General features: G+C 45.5%; 6 protein-coding genes across 6 annotated transcripts; 2 read left to right on the plus strand and 4 right to left on the minus strand.

The window, feature by feature from the left end:
* Nucleotides 1-124: 124 nt before the first annotated feature.
* EDB82DRAFT_116393 (uncharacterized protein) lies at nucleotides 125-1216 on the minus strand. The gene is made up of 2 exons (XM_025731476.2): nucleotides 630-1216; nucleotides 125-569 (listed from the first exon to the last, which is right to left on the minus strand). The coding sequence occupies exons 1-2, from the start codon at nucleotides 1057-1059 to the stop codon at nucleotides 310-312; spliced, it is 690 nt and encodes a 229-aa protein (XP_025587537.1). The 5' UTR covers nucleotides 1060-1216; the 3' UTR covers nucleotides 125-309.
* Nucleotides 1217-1945: 729 nt separating this feature from the next.
* Nucleotides 1946-4211, plus strand: EDB82DRAFT_493547 (uncharacterized protein). Its single transcript, XM_065608431.1, has 5 exons — nucleotides 1946-2012; nucleotides 2069-2691; nucleotides 2737-3304; nucleotides 3353-3719; nucleotides 3765-4211. Exons 1-5 carry the CDS (start codon nucleotides 1981-1983, stop codon nucleotides 4107-4109), a joined length of 1935 nt encoding a protein of 644 aa, XP_065466024.1. The 5' UTR covers nucleotides 1946-1980; the 3' UTR covers nucleotides 4110-4211.
* A 243-nt stretch (nucleotides 4212-4454) lies between these two features.
* EDB82DRAFT_493549 (DUF1275 domain protein) lies at nucleotides 4455-5554 on the minus strand. The gene has a single exon (XM_065608432.1). The coding sequence runs from the start codon at nucleotides 5365-5367 to the stop codon at nucleotides 4594-4596; it is 774 nt and encodes a 257-aa protein (XP_065466025.1). The 5' UTR covers nucleotides 5368-5554; the 3' UTR covers nucleotides 4455-4593.
* A 1255-nt stretch (nucleotides 5555-6809) lies between these two features.
* On the minus strand, nucleotides 6810-8501 carry EDB82DRAFT_493552 (uncharacterized protein). The gene is made up of 5 exons (XM_025731432.2): nucleotides 7999-8501; nucleotides 7848-7952; nucleotides 7418-7791; nucleotides 7303-7370; nucleotides 6810-7252 (listed from the first exon to the last, which is right to left on the minus strand). The coding sequence occupies exons 1-5, from the start codon at nucleotides 8167-8169 to the stop codon at nucleotides 6888-6890; spliced, it is 1083 nt and encodes a 360-aa protein (XP_025587533.1). The 5' UTR covers nucleotides 8170-8501; the 3' UTR covers nucleotides 6810-6887.
* A 274-nt stretch (nucleotides 8502-8775) lies between these two features.
* Nucleotides 8776-11927, minus strand: EDB82DRAFT_493553 (uncharacterized protein). The gene has a single exon (XM_065608433.1). The coding sequence runs from the start codon at nucleotides 11838-11840 to the stop codon at nucleotides 8874-8876; it is 2967 nt and encodes a 988-aa protein (XP_065466026.1). The 5' UTR covers nucleotides 11841-11927; the 3' UTR covers nucleotides 8776-8873.
* Nucleotides 11928-12061: 134 nt separating this feature from the next.
* On the plus strand, nucleotides 12062-14564 carry EDB82DRAFT_493554 (uncharacterized protein). The gene is made up of 3 exons (XM_065608434.1): nucleotides 12062-12411; nucleotides 12502-13360; nucleotides 13440-14564. The coding sequence occupies exons 1-3, from the start codon at nucleotides 12093-12095 to the stop codon at nucleotides 14428-14430; spliced, it is 2169 nt and encodes a 722-aa protein (XP_065466027.1). The 5' UTR covers nucleotides 12062-12092; the 3' UTR covers nucleotides 14431-14564.
* The last annotated feature ends 176 nt before the right edge of the window (nucleotides 14565-14740 follow it).

Below are 14740 nucleotides of genomic sequence, written 5' to 3' on the forward strand. Positions count from 1 at the left end.
CAAGTAGTCGAAACGACCCTCCAAGATGCAAATCGTCGGATAAACAAGGCTTTTCTTCAGTGAAGCTTTCGACACAAAGGTCTCATGGCCAATGCTTTTGATGTAAAGCTGCTTATATCAGATAGCTGAGCACAATGTACAGGGAAAGCTATTCATAGCCTTCACGTTATGAAGAAAGGTTTGCAAAGTCTTTTTACGGCGACATCTTTTTTATTTTTGTTAAATCTCAACTGCACCATGGAATTGCGTTTCGCAAGATAACAGATAGTGCCCGATATCATCGTCAATAAACTTTCATCCATGTTCCATCTAGTTCTGGATGATCAACCGCCCATCTGGTGTTTGAGTAACTGAAATGTTGTTGCCTCGAGCATTTCCAAAATCCACCCTCAGACGATTATACCCCATGCTCTCCTCCTCGACGAGAGCACCTTCTCGATACTGACCCGTTACAAGATAGAAGACGTTCTTAGGCTCGATTTGATACTGCTGGTTAGGTCCGGGGACGAATGCAGCTAAGGGAACGGGGCGACCATTGAGTGAAGCTCCAGCGCCAATGAGGAAGTTCTCTAGAGTTAAATAGAATTAGCATACCGGGTCTGGTAACATCGGTCAAGGTAGAGACTTACTGCTTTGAGCGTCATCGTGGGTGAAATCCGTCTTAGTCTTAAGCTCAAAAGCCCGAGATTGCCCAGAAGGATTGGAGTGATCATAAGAGAATTGCAGCATGTCATTGCTAGCTACGACGCCGATTGTTGTTCCGGGCTCCTTGGTTCCGTCGGACCTAGTAGATCCAAGTTCAACGGGCTGAGTACCTGAGACAGATACATTGGTTCCATCCTGAGGCCGGCACTGAGAAGTTCCCAAGATGGCGAAATATTGATTTTCAATGGTAAAGAAAGCGGTATCGCCCTCGCCAGCCTGTGCAGTAGCAAATACACTGGACCAGATGGGGGAGGAGACATTGCCACCACGAACCTCTGGCTTCTCAGCGACTAAAGCATACTGCTGAGCTGCTCCAGATTGGTTTTGAACGGTGATGTTGAACTTTTTGACCATTGTTGCGGGTGAGAAGAAAGGTGAAAGATGTAGATGATTGCGTAATTCAAAGAAACTTGTAGAGTATGGCTAAGATGAACGGGTTTGTAGGTGCGGGGGGCTGTTATTTATAACCGAGAGAGTCTGCCATTTCCATTAGAAGCTACATTGAGGTGATCAAGTAAGATATGAGATTCCCAACGAAGACGTGTTGTCTCTAAGACATTTGGGTATTGACGCAGCAAAGATTCAGGCGTGGCTTACGTTGTGGTCTAGTTCAAACGTGTGATAGGTGTAGATGATAGAGAGAAATCTGTAACTGTGAATAGCGGTGAATTAAGTTGTTTTATCAGCTAAATCAAACGTCCGATCATTTCTTCAGTAGTTGTAAGATGAGACATCTGCGCTCTCTGTGTACTCAAAGTACTCGGAATTTGGCTTGCTGTGGTGAAACCTGCATATGTAGGTTAGACTAGCGGTGTTGGTCAACAGTTTCGACCTTTCAATCACTCAATAACTCCTCATACTCTGGGTTATTATGAAAAACGATTAGCTGTTGAACGAAAGAAGAACTCGCCTACTCTCTGGTTGACCATGGGCGCAGCTATCATCGTAAAGCCTAGTGTACTGACCCCTCGTTGTTAAGAATGGATATGGCTGTATCTCGAATTCATCTAGTAGTAATGCCAAACATAACAAGGTGCTAAGACAGTTTGTGTTCCGTGTCATTCACAAATTCGTCAAGATTGGCATACTTATAGCCAGCTACGACCTTGATTAGATGCAATCCAGATAGTCGTCCATTTTTAGCGTCGTCTTTGTCGGAACTCGGGATCGAGAACCGAGTTCCGAGTACCGGCGCCATAATCTGTCGGGCTACCAATTTTTTCTGGATCTGATTTCAAAGCCGACCATATATCCTTTCCCGTCCGGATAGCAAATATGCGATCCAGTCTATCGTGCGAACATTGCAGGTAACGAAATTTGCCAATCGATGTTCACCAGAGGAAAGCTAACTCGGACTACGAAGAAAAGCCAAAGTCAAATGCGTCCACAATGGAACTGCACCTTGCTCAAGATGTGACAGATTGAGAACCTCTGGCTGCGAACTCACGAGACCCCAGGTCAGATCTGCGAAGAAAGTCGTAAGAAGACTTCAGACTGCTTCAGTCGCTTCGACTCCACGTGGCGATGATGTCTCAGTAATTTCGGCCTCGTCTGTCTTGAGTCCCGTGACGCCTATCCCATCAAGACAAACGACTTCCCACAATGAACTTGATACAATGGACGAGCACCTGACAAGTTTACCAATGGGCGTTATCTTGAAGGCTCTAAACATATTCACTTCCAAGTTTCCTGAGTTGAGAATTCTCCAGGCCTCATCTTTCATGAAGGAGTATCAGACTGTCCGAACCAAAGAGGGCAAAGCACTTCTCGCTACAACTCTTGCAATTACTAGGAAACAATGTTCGATAGTCACAGGAGATTGGTTAAAAGGCTTGAGGAGCAGCGAGTCATACGCGACGTATGCTTGGAGTACATTATCTGATGCTATACTCCAACCACCAAAGGTACAAGTGGTGCAGGCTTTACTCATCTTGACCTTATATGAATGGGGTGTGCGTGAATATCACAAAGCTTGGATGCACTGCGGTAAGTTGATGAGGACCCAAAAGGTCATTCTTCTGACAGGTATAGGTATGGCAATACGTATCATGCAATCTCTACACAGCTCCCGCATCAGTCCCCATCCGCTCGACGTCTCACAGAACAGCGACATAGATGCCATGGCCATCGCTGTTGAATCACGAACATACTGGGCCTGTTTCATAATGGATTGTACCATCAACTCAGGAACGTACAACCCACGTATGCTTCCCATGTCGGAAATGCAGAAACTGAAAGTGCCTCGACCACTCAACTACACCGACTTCGCATTTGGCTTCGATGCTACTTCGCTCAACTATAGCGCGGGGGACTTGACCGGTCTCGCTCAGGGATTTGAGTCAATAGCTCTCGGTTTTGACATCTACGCTCAAGCCATGTCTTTCGTTTTCAACAATGGACGGTGTGCACCAGGCATGTGTGCGGCTGAGAATTGTCCCTGGGTTCCTAGCTCGTCCTGGTATCAGTGTCGAAGTCGACTAGAAGAATGGAGGAAAAGTCAGCATGAGAGACTTTGGTATCCGCAACATAGTGTTGTTGTGCACATGACGCTCGGTCATGGTGAATCCTTCATCTATCTCAACATGCTCTACTACCTGACGTAAAAGCCCACCGTCACTTCGCGAGACGTGCGCTAACAATATCTAAGTACCATTATGCTACACCGAGAATACTTCCCTTTCTTGCCCATCGGAGATATGACACCTCGAGGTCCTGTAGACCCGCCATTGCTCGAAGCAGAAGCTCCACCAGGTTGGTGGGATGAAAGTGCCAGAGAGTTGTTCCTTGCAGCAGAACAAATCGCCTGCTTGCTACAAGAAGCATCAGAATGTGGCATCCCCCTAATGACACCTTTTTCTGGATTTTGTGCTTTTACAGCATGTTTCCTGAATCTCTACGTATTCCGATATCCCAGGATGAATCTGGGTCGGAGTAAGAGGGCTGAGCAACTGATGAATTGGGGATTGGAGTACCTTGAAGAGTTCCAAAACGCCTGGGAATTGGCAGGTGGTTGGGTGAGTTCAGTTTTCAGAAGAGATATCTCGAGCTAACAAGAGCAGATCAAAACTATTCAAAACTCATCCCTGCTGTACAAGAGAGCTACAGAAGACGAAGGCCGATACAGAGGTCGATCTAGAGCTGATTTTGAGACTTTACATCAGTCGATTCACGAATATCGTATTGTGGATAGATCGGATCAGCATCTACAGCAGATAAGCCATGCAGATCGAAACTCAACGCGAAGGGAAGATGGAAATGATGCACCGGTACAATCACAGGGCCAATCCATGAACACAGCTATCAATGTCTCTGTACCTGACCCGTTTCCAAATTGGTGGTCAATGTTGCAGGAAGTCGAGTTTACTGATATTGGGAATCTATGGAATGGACCACGTGAAATGTAGATAGATTGTTACAGGAGCAATTAGATGTGATTAAATGCGCAATTCGTATGAAATATAGTATTTGTATCAATAACGGACGTTATCGAATGAGCAGATAACTAACAAATACGCTATTATGCAAAATAATCAGATAGTAGTATAGTAGATAGGAACCGAGTCTTACGCGCGGGTTAAAATTGCAGTGAATAAAGGCGCCTAGCAATAGCGTACATTTCCATAATACACATTGGGCCTGGCCCGCCGCCATTTAACCGCTTAGCAGATAGGAATATTAGTTACTTGGAAAGGGTTAAAATTGCAGTGAAGACACAACTCAAGTTTATACCTTGTCACTTTACCACTTTACATGCAAAACGTATATTTTAGAAGTAACAAACTTCAAATCCATTGCAAAAAAAAGAACGAAAGAATAGGACACAATGCAGAGAACCCTCGGTATCCAGTTCAAGCCGTATGTGTAAGTCAATTATCACTACTCTACCTATTATACATCCAGTTGAGACTGGTCTATTTTTTCTTCTTCGCGGTTTAGGAAAAGCAACAGCATAACCAGTGTCTTTCCTGCACCTGCTACATACAGGGCATTAGATGAGCCAACACCTGTTCGCATAAAGGCTCCGGCAAAACTCCCCAACACTAGCGATATCAGAAATCCAACACGTCGATCTCGTGAACGGTTTCGTATCTTCAATAAGCTTGGATCAATAACAAGATCAACCCATGCTGCTGTTGCCATAGCTGTTGTAATCTCTTGGATTCGAAAAGGTCTCATGGAGGCTACTTGGGCCCCCGACGCAAAGGCGAGTAATGATAACGAGCCCATTGACGAAGGGCTGTTGCCAGACTGAGAGTATTTAGGGTGTATGATAGCGGCCACAAAAGTGAGAAGTGTTTGTAGGAAATGGCTGACTATCAGCCACATTCGACCACGCGGCCCGGCAAAATTGGCTAACTGCCCTGTCATAATCGCTCCAGCTAGAAACATCCCTAGACTGAGGCCAACATTGGACAAGTTAAAGACTGAGTCGTCATGTCCAGCAAGACCTACAGCCAGCACGACAGAATTGCCGGTCTGATTTGAAGCAAAGCATTTGAAGTCTGGATAGCTCACGGCATCTTGGATACCGGTACTGAAGGTAAGAAGTAAAAGTTGAACTTCGAGGAGGAAATCGACTTTGAGGCTGGCCGAGAGATAGTGGCGGACATAACTTGGTAGTTTCCGATGCATGGTCTGATGGAGGTAAGATGAGCCTGGCATCGAGTTCGAGTAATAAGTGTGTATAATTCATGTGGGTAGTATTGCCCATTATACGTCTAACAAAATGTGATCATTATTCTTTTATACAAATGCCAACATGTAGGGTTGACTCTATCACTTGGTTTATCAATACCCGACCCGACAGGCAAACTTTAATTATAGCTTACTGATGTTGAAAATCCTTTGATTGGGCGGGGAATAAAATATTGATACATATTTGTAAGACCCGGGGACCAGAATCGGCGACTAGACTTAAAAATGGGACTCGGAGACTTGACTCGCAAAGGACTATGCTCAAAACAGTATAGATCACGAGTGTTATTATCAGTCAGTACAACGAGTGGATGAAAACGGAAGCCGACGCTTGCGGATACGTCATGTAACTATTGACCAAAGCAGCATATATAAAGGATTGCCCCCATACTTTCAGTTTGCAACTCAACAACTGATCTCATTGCCTTCAAACATTACCCCACAAACAAACTTCCCCCTCAATATGTGCAAAAAGGCTACTTGCAATAACTGTAGTAAGTTTTCCATACCCGGATCATCAACTGTAACTGACATGGCTCTAGAACAAGCAACCTGGTGGGGTTGCGGCAACCATGTTCCCTCGGTCATGTCTCAAATTCCCGAAAAAGAGTGGTGTACTTGTGAGCCCAAGGTAGAAAAGGAAGGGGGAAAGTATCCTCCCAAGGGAGATCAACCCGACAGCTGAGTCTAGGGTAACAGACCGACCAGTCATTAGAAACAACTTTTGGTCTTTGCTGGAGCACCTAATCTCGGCTCCCTGGGTTTCCATTCTTTTACGTGTACTTCGTAGTAACTTGATGTATATATTACAACAGGTCTTGGGCGGTAAAGGCAAAATATAATTCGATGTTGAAAACCGGAAAAGTGAAAAGTGAAAAGTGAAAAGTGAAAAGTGAAAAGTGAAAAGTGAAAAGTGAAAAAGAATGTGAACCTACATTTTCCAATTTTGTTTGCAACGCCTATCGTATCTGGCAGTCACTAAGTCTGGGAAAATGAATGGTATATTCTGACCTGGTGATCCACATTACCCTTGCAAATCTAGCAAGCTGAGGACAGGGATATCGCGTGGTTGAATAATGATAAGGGGCGACAAGATGTTCCCAAGATTGTTCTTCAAGCCGGTGCAATGCCATTCATCGTTCTAATGAGAAAGACACTTGTAAGACTAGAACGTTACAGTGGATACTAGAATAGGTCACGATAGGAAGGCTGTGGGTTCTTGTTAAAATTATAGGACAAAAGTCTGTGGACACCTAGTATCTCGTATTGCATTATTAATGGAACAAGTGCTCTCAATCAAGAGGAGATCCGCCTTGGTGATATTATACGACGTCGGACTGGGCTTGGAACTACTCAGCCTGTTCAGACGACAGAGACATACCCCCCTAGACAATGAGAAATTTCTTTAGTTGATAAATCTTAAGGCCAATTTATTACGAGAAACGGATATGTATGGGTAGCATTGCATATATAGACCGGATTCTCCATCATGGGTGGACTAGATCTTCACGAGATCCATGCGACATCTGTGAGCCTTCTGGTCTCTCTAGGGTATGCATTTCGAAATCGACCTTGACATGAATCTTCTGACTTGACGTGCCCTCAATATCATCGAGTTGCTCCCAATCGTCACCCACTTCGCCTCTGTAACTACGGCGTGCTGGCGCTGCCTGGGATGTGATGACAGCTCGGTTAATGCCAGAAAATGATGTGACGAAAGCTGGGGAGCTATCTGTGGACGAATTGAAATGGAAGCGGGAACTGGCAAGCTTGCGGAGTGCAGGTAATGAGCCAGCGACTATTCCAATCCCTGATTCAAGAGTGGACCAGAGGATAATATGTGCCATATTGTCTGTTTGTGTAAGTAAAGTAATGATGTCGCAGTTTATACAGGCTACTTACATAAGTAGTTGTGGGGTTGGGAAAAGGCTTTCAAGTATGGGAGTCGAACGATGGTACACAGTGATGCCCTGTAGGAATTGTTAGCTCCGTATTTATGTCACAGAATTCAACATACAATGCAGCCAACCCAAGTATGATAGTGACAGAAACCTTGGTGGCCTTTCTCATGTTGGACTTGTATAGCATAAATCCAGGCAGGATAGCACAGGTCCAATCAGATATGATAGCGCTGATAGATCCGACGTATGCTGCGGTCATCAACACGGGTACTGAACATTCTCCGCGATCATCCCAGTTGTTCTCGATATGTTTACATGCAGCTGAGACGGCAATGAAGCTGTATATCATTGTGGCTAGGGTGAAAATGAGAGTGATCCAGACAATAGTACGGTGGACCTTGGTTACGGCAATGCGTAGCAGGGTGACACAGATAGAGCACTTGAGAGGAATTAGGGAAAAATTGTAGAGCATTTCGCCAATCCACATCCACTGTGTACACTTTGGTTAGCATCAATGAGCAGAACATGGTAGTTGTTGGGAATTACCTTGCGTCCATCGACCTGTAGAAAGTCATTTAAATCCCTGTCCTTTGTCCCCACACCTGCATAAATAGCACGAAGGCCAACTCCAGTGAAAATGACGTGCAGTAACTTACTTCGTTAGTACTTCGTATCATTCACAATAATACAAACTCACCCATCCTATAAGCATAAGCCCATCATCAAGTCCAAACATAACATGTTTCAATCGAATAAAACAACGTAAAACAACAACGATGGCAGTTGGAATGAGAAAGAATATGGACACGCCAATCAGAAGACGCGCCAGACCTCGAGGGTCAACAGTCGTCGCGTTCTCATCAAGCATGTTGGCGATGGAAAGCTGAGGATACCATACCTACACTCAGAAAGCAAGCACAGGAAATGAATAACCATTAAAAAACAGCGCATGACTGGCATTTTGAAGTCTTGTGTCTCCTTTCCACAATGGCCTTATCATGCAAGTCGACGCCATTCCCCGCGTCTTGATCTCCCACCATATCAGATTTTAGTACCAAAGCTACTGAACCTTATCGGTCGTTGTAACCGATTATTGAACAACTAACGCCTTGAGAGCAGGGTGCCACCGCTTCCTATGACCGCATTGGGTTAAGGTATGTTATAATACCCTGAATGGGATCAGCGAGTGCTTACTGAGGCTTCACTAGCACGCGCAGCTAAATCCGCCATTATTACCTCTTATTGAATCTCACGCATAATGACAGATTCAGGGGTAAAAGTAGAAGTGGGTGTTCCATGCCTGGCGGAAATGTACGGTCGAGTCTGGTAAATTCCGCAATTAGTAGGGTATATGATACTGCTACAGATTTAAAGCTGGCTGCGATGATGACAATCCCGGTTTGTTGCATTGACTTTTCAATGGATCTTCCAGATTTATAATTGTCCATACCACTACTTCAATTACATACCGCATGCTCTGTGCTATTATTCACAACTAGAAGTTTCAATATGAGGTTTCGATAGAGTCTATTTCTCTACCCTCTGTTCCTTAAGTTATAATAGTCTTTATCATTATACTTCTTCATTTAACCTTTGCCGTTTAGACCAGATTTCCTGCCCAATCTGTGATTGATTATCTTCCACTTCTTGTTTCCCACTAGCCCAGTTGGTATTGTTAGCAGCTGTATGCTGTAACAATAACTTCGCATACGCAGCTGCCGTTGCGGCTGCGTAATGCTGCCAAATCTTGTTTTTATTAGAGTCCGCATAATCGCAGATACCACGAATAACTAGGCAGGGAAATGTATTCATGACTCCGGCTGCCTCCATCTCGAAACAAAGGATCCCATATTCCTTTGCCCAACGATCTCTTACACTTCCATCTTTGAGAACCCTGTTACCTGATGCAATAAGCCCATAGTGAATTTCAGGGCAATGCGTTGCTCGGTCTGGTCTGAAGTTCAGGTGTCTATCCTTACAAAGACATTCCCCATATTCCCGACAGGTAAGACAAACAGTCTTAAAAAAACAATCCTGATCCTTCCCTGGGTGTTGGTATCGCGATGCTAACGTCTCCGGGACCCGCCTGATGATTTCTTCAAGTGAAGATTGAAGCGCGTTGGAAGGAAGATCTGGATTTGATCGAAGAGAGCTAACGGCTGTCATCAAACACCGGGGAGGTGGGTGAAGACTGCCAGTGAGTTCGAAAGTGTTACCCTCAATCTCCTTGCCACGATCATACTGGATGACTCCTGGATACTTAGTCGTTGGTAAGCTCACAACCACGTCACCCAACCGTACATCATTCTCCTGCGTAGGAGCACCGCCTCCGATGCCAACGAGAAGGCAGAACTCGACATTGAAAAACGTTCGCTTCATATTCGAGGCCGACTCAGCAGCAGCATTTGTCCCATACTCACCCGATGGGAGACAAGCTGCCACTACCATGTGTCCACTTATTGTACCGAGCGCATATGTGTTACTGTCTCCTCTCACGTACTTAGGATTGCAATGCTTAGCATCGAATAGCGCTCGCACCGCGAGGAGCTCAAGAGGTAGCGCGCAGAGAATGCCAACCGTATATGATGATCGGGTGTACGCCTGTGCATCTGCTAACAACGGTAGTTGTGATGACAGACTTTCAGTTTCGGCACCACTGGGAGAGCGACTGAATCGTCGCTTATTTGGCGGGGAGTTCTGCTGAGCCATTCCGGCTCGAGTCTCGGTATCTCTGGTTTCAAGGTGCAACCGTAACCCCTGTGACTTTCGGTGATAGCTGTCAATGGGGCCAGATACTTGATCAGTTGACTGTAAAACCTCAGCGTGACTTTGTCGTTCCCACGCTTGTGAAAGTTGCCCCCAACTGCCGAAATCCACATTCTGTGCAAATCGGTCGAGATCTTGGATATGGATATCGCCATAAGCTTGACTGAGTTCCGTTTCCAAAGGCAGAACCACTTCGCTGTAGATTTTGGATCTCAACGTCAGGTCGTCAAGGATATTGCCATCTTCATCTTGCCACACATTTGGATCCAGGCAGTTCTCTACAGCCAGGTAGAATTGAGAGTTCTCTGGAATTTCCTTCCGACAGGCTTGGAATACACAGTTGACATCCATATATCGTGAGAAGGAGGTGGACTGCGACCCAGAATCCAGGACGACGTTATACCTTTGAGCTAGAATGTCAAAAGGAGCCACAAAGTATATCTCCAGAAGCATTGTTGCGAGAACAATGAGCGCCGGGCAGTTATGCCCCAAAACATCATCTGGGTCCATATCATCTGGGTCCATATCATCTTTGTCGATACTTCCCCCTTGGCACACCTCTTGAACTGAGCGGCAATCTTTCGCAGCGTGGTCAATGTTTGAGAGTGGCCGGTGTATAAACGGTTTCAGCGGTATGATTGATGACGCCGTACGGAAGAACCAAACATCGGATGAGTTCCAAGCGGGTTGTAACCAGGGTGTATTATGAAGGTGAAATACAGCAGAACTTAGAATGACAGCCAGTATCCTTTTCGTCTTCTCTGTAAATGAGCCAGACCTAGTTCTGAGGAACTCATCCAAAGATACGGCATTCTGTGACTTGTAGTCGTGGCCGCATCTCCTTTCTGATTGAAGTTTGTAAAGCTGATTTCGGATGATCTTAAACACGAGACGATACGACGTTTTCGAGCTAATCTTTGTAATCTGTTCGCATATGCTCTTTACCTTCATGGTCCTCGTAGCTGGCGAACATTTGACCTTGGCTGATAACGCAGGTTCCTCGTTGACTACCATCCTGACTTGCTTATCTTTGGTTGTATGGATGATAACCTCTTGCCAGTCCTCTCGCGAAGAAAGGAACATGTCGAAATCGACATCGTCTAGGTCCGTATCTGACTCAAATTCTGGCCTCCTATAGGTGCCAAGGCATAAGCGAGCACTTAAACCGTGGGCTGGTTTGCATGGGCAATCGTTACATGCCACTATAGCCTCGAAAATTGACTGTGCAGCATTTCGGACGGCATAGGTTGGTTCCGCGATACTCAGCTGGGGACCTAGATCTTCCGTAGCCCATTGAGATAAGTCTTCAGGATATCTGACACGTAGCTCTTCTTCGCATCGGTCAAGTGATGTTACAATCTTAGAACGTTCGCCCTGTGTCGTTCCAAAAATCAACTGCGTACCAATAATACTGATCTTTGTGCTGTTATCTCTGACAGTTCGTATCTTATTCTGAACCAGTTTCAGTTCGCGTAACCAAATATCAAGTGAGACATTAGACGATCCATCCAGACATGTCGTAGACATTCGCCTCAGGGGGTCTAGAATAACATGGGAAGAGTCACCCAATGATGAAACAGCGCTTTCTCCAACTGCGATCAGTCGGCTCTCTATTATGGTGCAGTAAACGATGATCTTGGCGTAAAAGGCTTTCGGATCTTCATCCTGCTCATCCAGGCGTAGAGCCTTGGCAATTTGCTGGACAGACTTATAGGCGTGTCGTATCGAGTTCACGGCAACTCTACCGGTAGGCAAAGAGGAACTGGATCTCATAGTCAAGAAGACGGGCCAGATGAGCACGAGTCTCACAGCTAGTGAGGGCTGTTGTATTGAAGATCACAATGGCGTTGTTGAACGGAGTAAGACAGGGTAGTATTGTTTGTCGCACATCAACCCCTCTTTAATCCTTGACCTTTGCCTGACAATTGAGGCTCCCACGCATTCCGCTCCTCCGATACAGATGTCTTCGGAACTTTTGAATACCAGGGCCTGTAGGTAGACGTTTGCCCGGCAAATATTCAGAACATGTCAACAATAGCCGCCGGTGATAATAGTGACGAATTCTTAATGGCTCGGATAGTCGATAACGCTAAGTCATGTCTCATGTCTTTCCAAAAATGCCTTAATGATGCCAGCAGAGCTAAGAAGGCTGGCTCGGTCATGATGACAAAGTCATCCATTGTTCGGATCGAGGACCAGCTTGCGAGATTCTCACTTTGGACAGCCAACCTTCGCGTCTTTAGTATTAATCGAGATTCCCTTGACAGTCGTTTACGGGAAGCGCCTGAGGTTAGATATGCCATCAGTAGCCTTTTAGAAACGCTCAACCACCATCTGAAGACCTGTAAGTAGCAATATTTAACCAAGACGCTTCATTTTACGTGGACTTGCGGTTATTAACTGAGAAGTGTGCTGACAACAAACTAACTTTTAGCCACTAGCATCCTCCTCTCTATTACACCGGATTCAAGTCTAGAGTGCACTGAGAAGTTGATGGTTACTTTTGGTGATTCACTTGACGGACTACGGAATGATATCACCTTGCTTCATAAGATTTCTAACACTATTCGCCGAGCAAGCAAAGAAACTCAAAATATCAAAGCTTCGGAAGATTTCATAATCGAGGATGATGAAGGCAATGATACGGAGCCGTTTCTTCGACAGCTATTCATCAACTACATACACGATCGATTTCCCGGAATAAATGAAGCTATTCGTATCCGGCTTGCAGATTCGATGGTCCTTCGACGCAAGAGAATTCTTTATCGCAGAAAACGTTATGGAACAGCTTCAATACGTCTTCCCGAGCCAGTGGCCAAACCTGTGATATCGCATCCAAGGTTCGGTATGAGCAATGATGAAACCCATGTTGTTAAGCGAAGGGCTGTGGAAGCACCAGCTCGGAGCAATGCACAATCTGTAACAAAAACTGCAACAACGCTTTCCCCAGAGAAGTTTAAAAGGGCTGTTGCACCTTCTGTCATTTCAATCTCAAAGACTGTTGCACTCAGCGGGGCCGAGGAACTGTCCTTTCCACCTGCGCCTACAGCGAGCCTGATGCGGAAATACAATAGGATGAAGAGAGAAATCGAAAGACAAGGAGATGAACCCGGACTTCAGACCTCAGAGGAGAAGGGCGGAGAACAAGAAAATAAGAGGATCGAGCGTATGAAGCGAAAAACAGAATTATCTGAGGCCTGGAATAGTTGTGTCGAGGCAGTGGCGGAAGTCACTTGTCCATACTGTTTCCACGTCCTTCCTATTCGCGATGTTATCGACGACACAAAGTGGAAGTAAGTCCCGCTTCACTCGCCTTGGAATTTTCCAAACATGGCAATCCACCGATTATAGAAGTACTAAAGCATATAAAAGGATGCACGTCAAGGATGATCTTGATCCCTACGTCTGCCTTTTCGAGGAATGTGAATCTTCAGATCAACTGTACTCGCACAGCGGACAATGGATAAAACACATGAGAGATCATACGTTGCGATGGCGCTGTAAATCGAAAGCCCATGGAGAGTTCACCACCAAGACGAGGGCAGACTACATTCAACACATGAATACTTGTCATCCGGGCAAATTCAAAGATGCCCAGCTCGCCGTATTAGCCGACCGAGGGGCTGTAACGGGTGGGCCTCTTTTCACAGCTTGCCCTCTCTGCGGTATCGACAAGACAGAGACAACGATGGAAAGCCACGTTGTGAGTCACATGCGACTTCTGGCTCTCAAAAGCCTACCGGTTGCTCTTGATGACACAGATGAGTGGGAGGAGAACGACGATCAACATGACAGTGGAGATACCTCTCATTCACACAGCCGGAGCACAATCAAGGATGCGCTTGAAGACACTACACCCCTCAGTCCACCAGTCGCTACAGAGGCTTGGAATGATTCGCATGAGTACGGACATCAAGTCCCTGGACAAAGCTCGCCTGTTCCAGAACATGGAAAGATGTCATGGGTTCATGTTCCAGTCGAACACAGTTATAACCAAAGGGATGATCCTATGCTTCCGCCTTTCATCCATCGTATGTCAGATACCGAATACCCGACAAGCGAAGGGAACACACTGCACAAGGATTTTCCGAGTTCACTCCAACTTGTGCCCACGACAATGGACTCAGACTGCGCTATTTGTGGTGCTCCAGCCGCTATTAGTTGTAAATGTGAGGCTATGGCCCAGGGTCACATAAACCAGGAGCAAACACCAAAACAAGGGCCTTGTATGGTTTATTCTGTGAAGTTAAAAGATGGAGGCACAGTCACTTTTTGGAGGTGCAACAGTTGTCACGCTGAGAATACATTTAGCTGTGGCAAAGTCTGTCAGAACTTTCTTTGCCAAGCCGTGTTTTCTTCATGATCTGGTTATTAAGTATCTATAAAAAGGTAGAGCTAGTTTTAAACAATTTAAATTGTTACTATACACATAGCTGGACAGCGCTGTTAGTGAAGCGGAAAATAGAATGATGCGGTCAATATATCAAGAGATCAGAGACTAAGTGACGGTGCACGCGCAAGACTATGTGAAGTAACGGGCTATGCTCAACGACCTTGACTCCCAGAATGGAAAGAACAGACAGCAGCGATGTTTACCTATCTATATATCCCTGCAAGACTCTCAGTCTTATTACAGCTCCAGGCCTAAAAGAGCTAGTACTACCCTGGAGAAG

Source organism: Fusarium venenatum (genome assembly GCF_020744135.1).
Source record: "Fusarium venenatum strain MPI-CAGE-CH-0201 chromosome Unknown EDB82scaffold_1, whole genome shotgun sequence".
Taxonomy (NCBI): Eukaryota; Fungi; Ascomycota; class Sordariomycetes; order Hypocreales; family Nectriaceae; genus Fusarium; species Fusarium venenatum.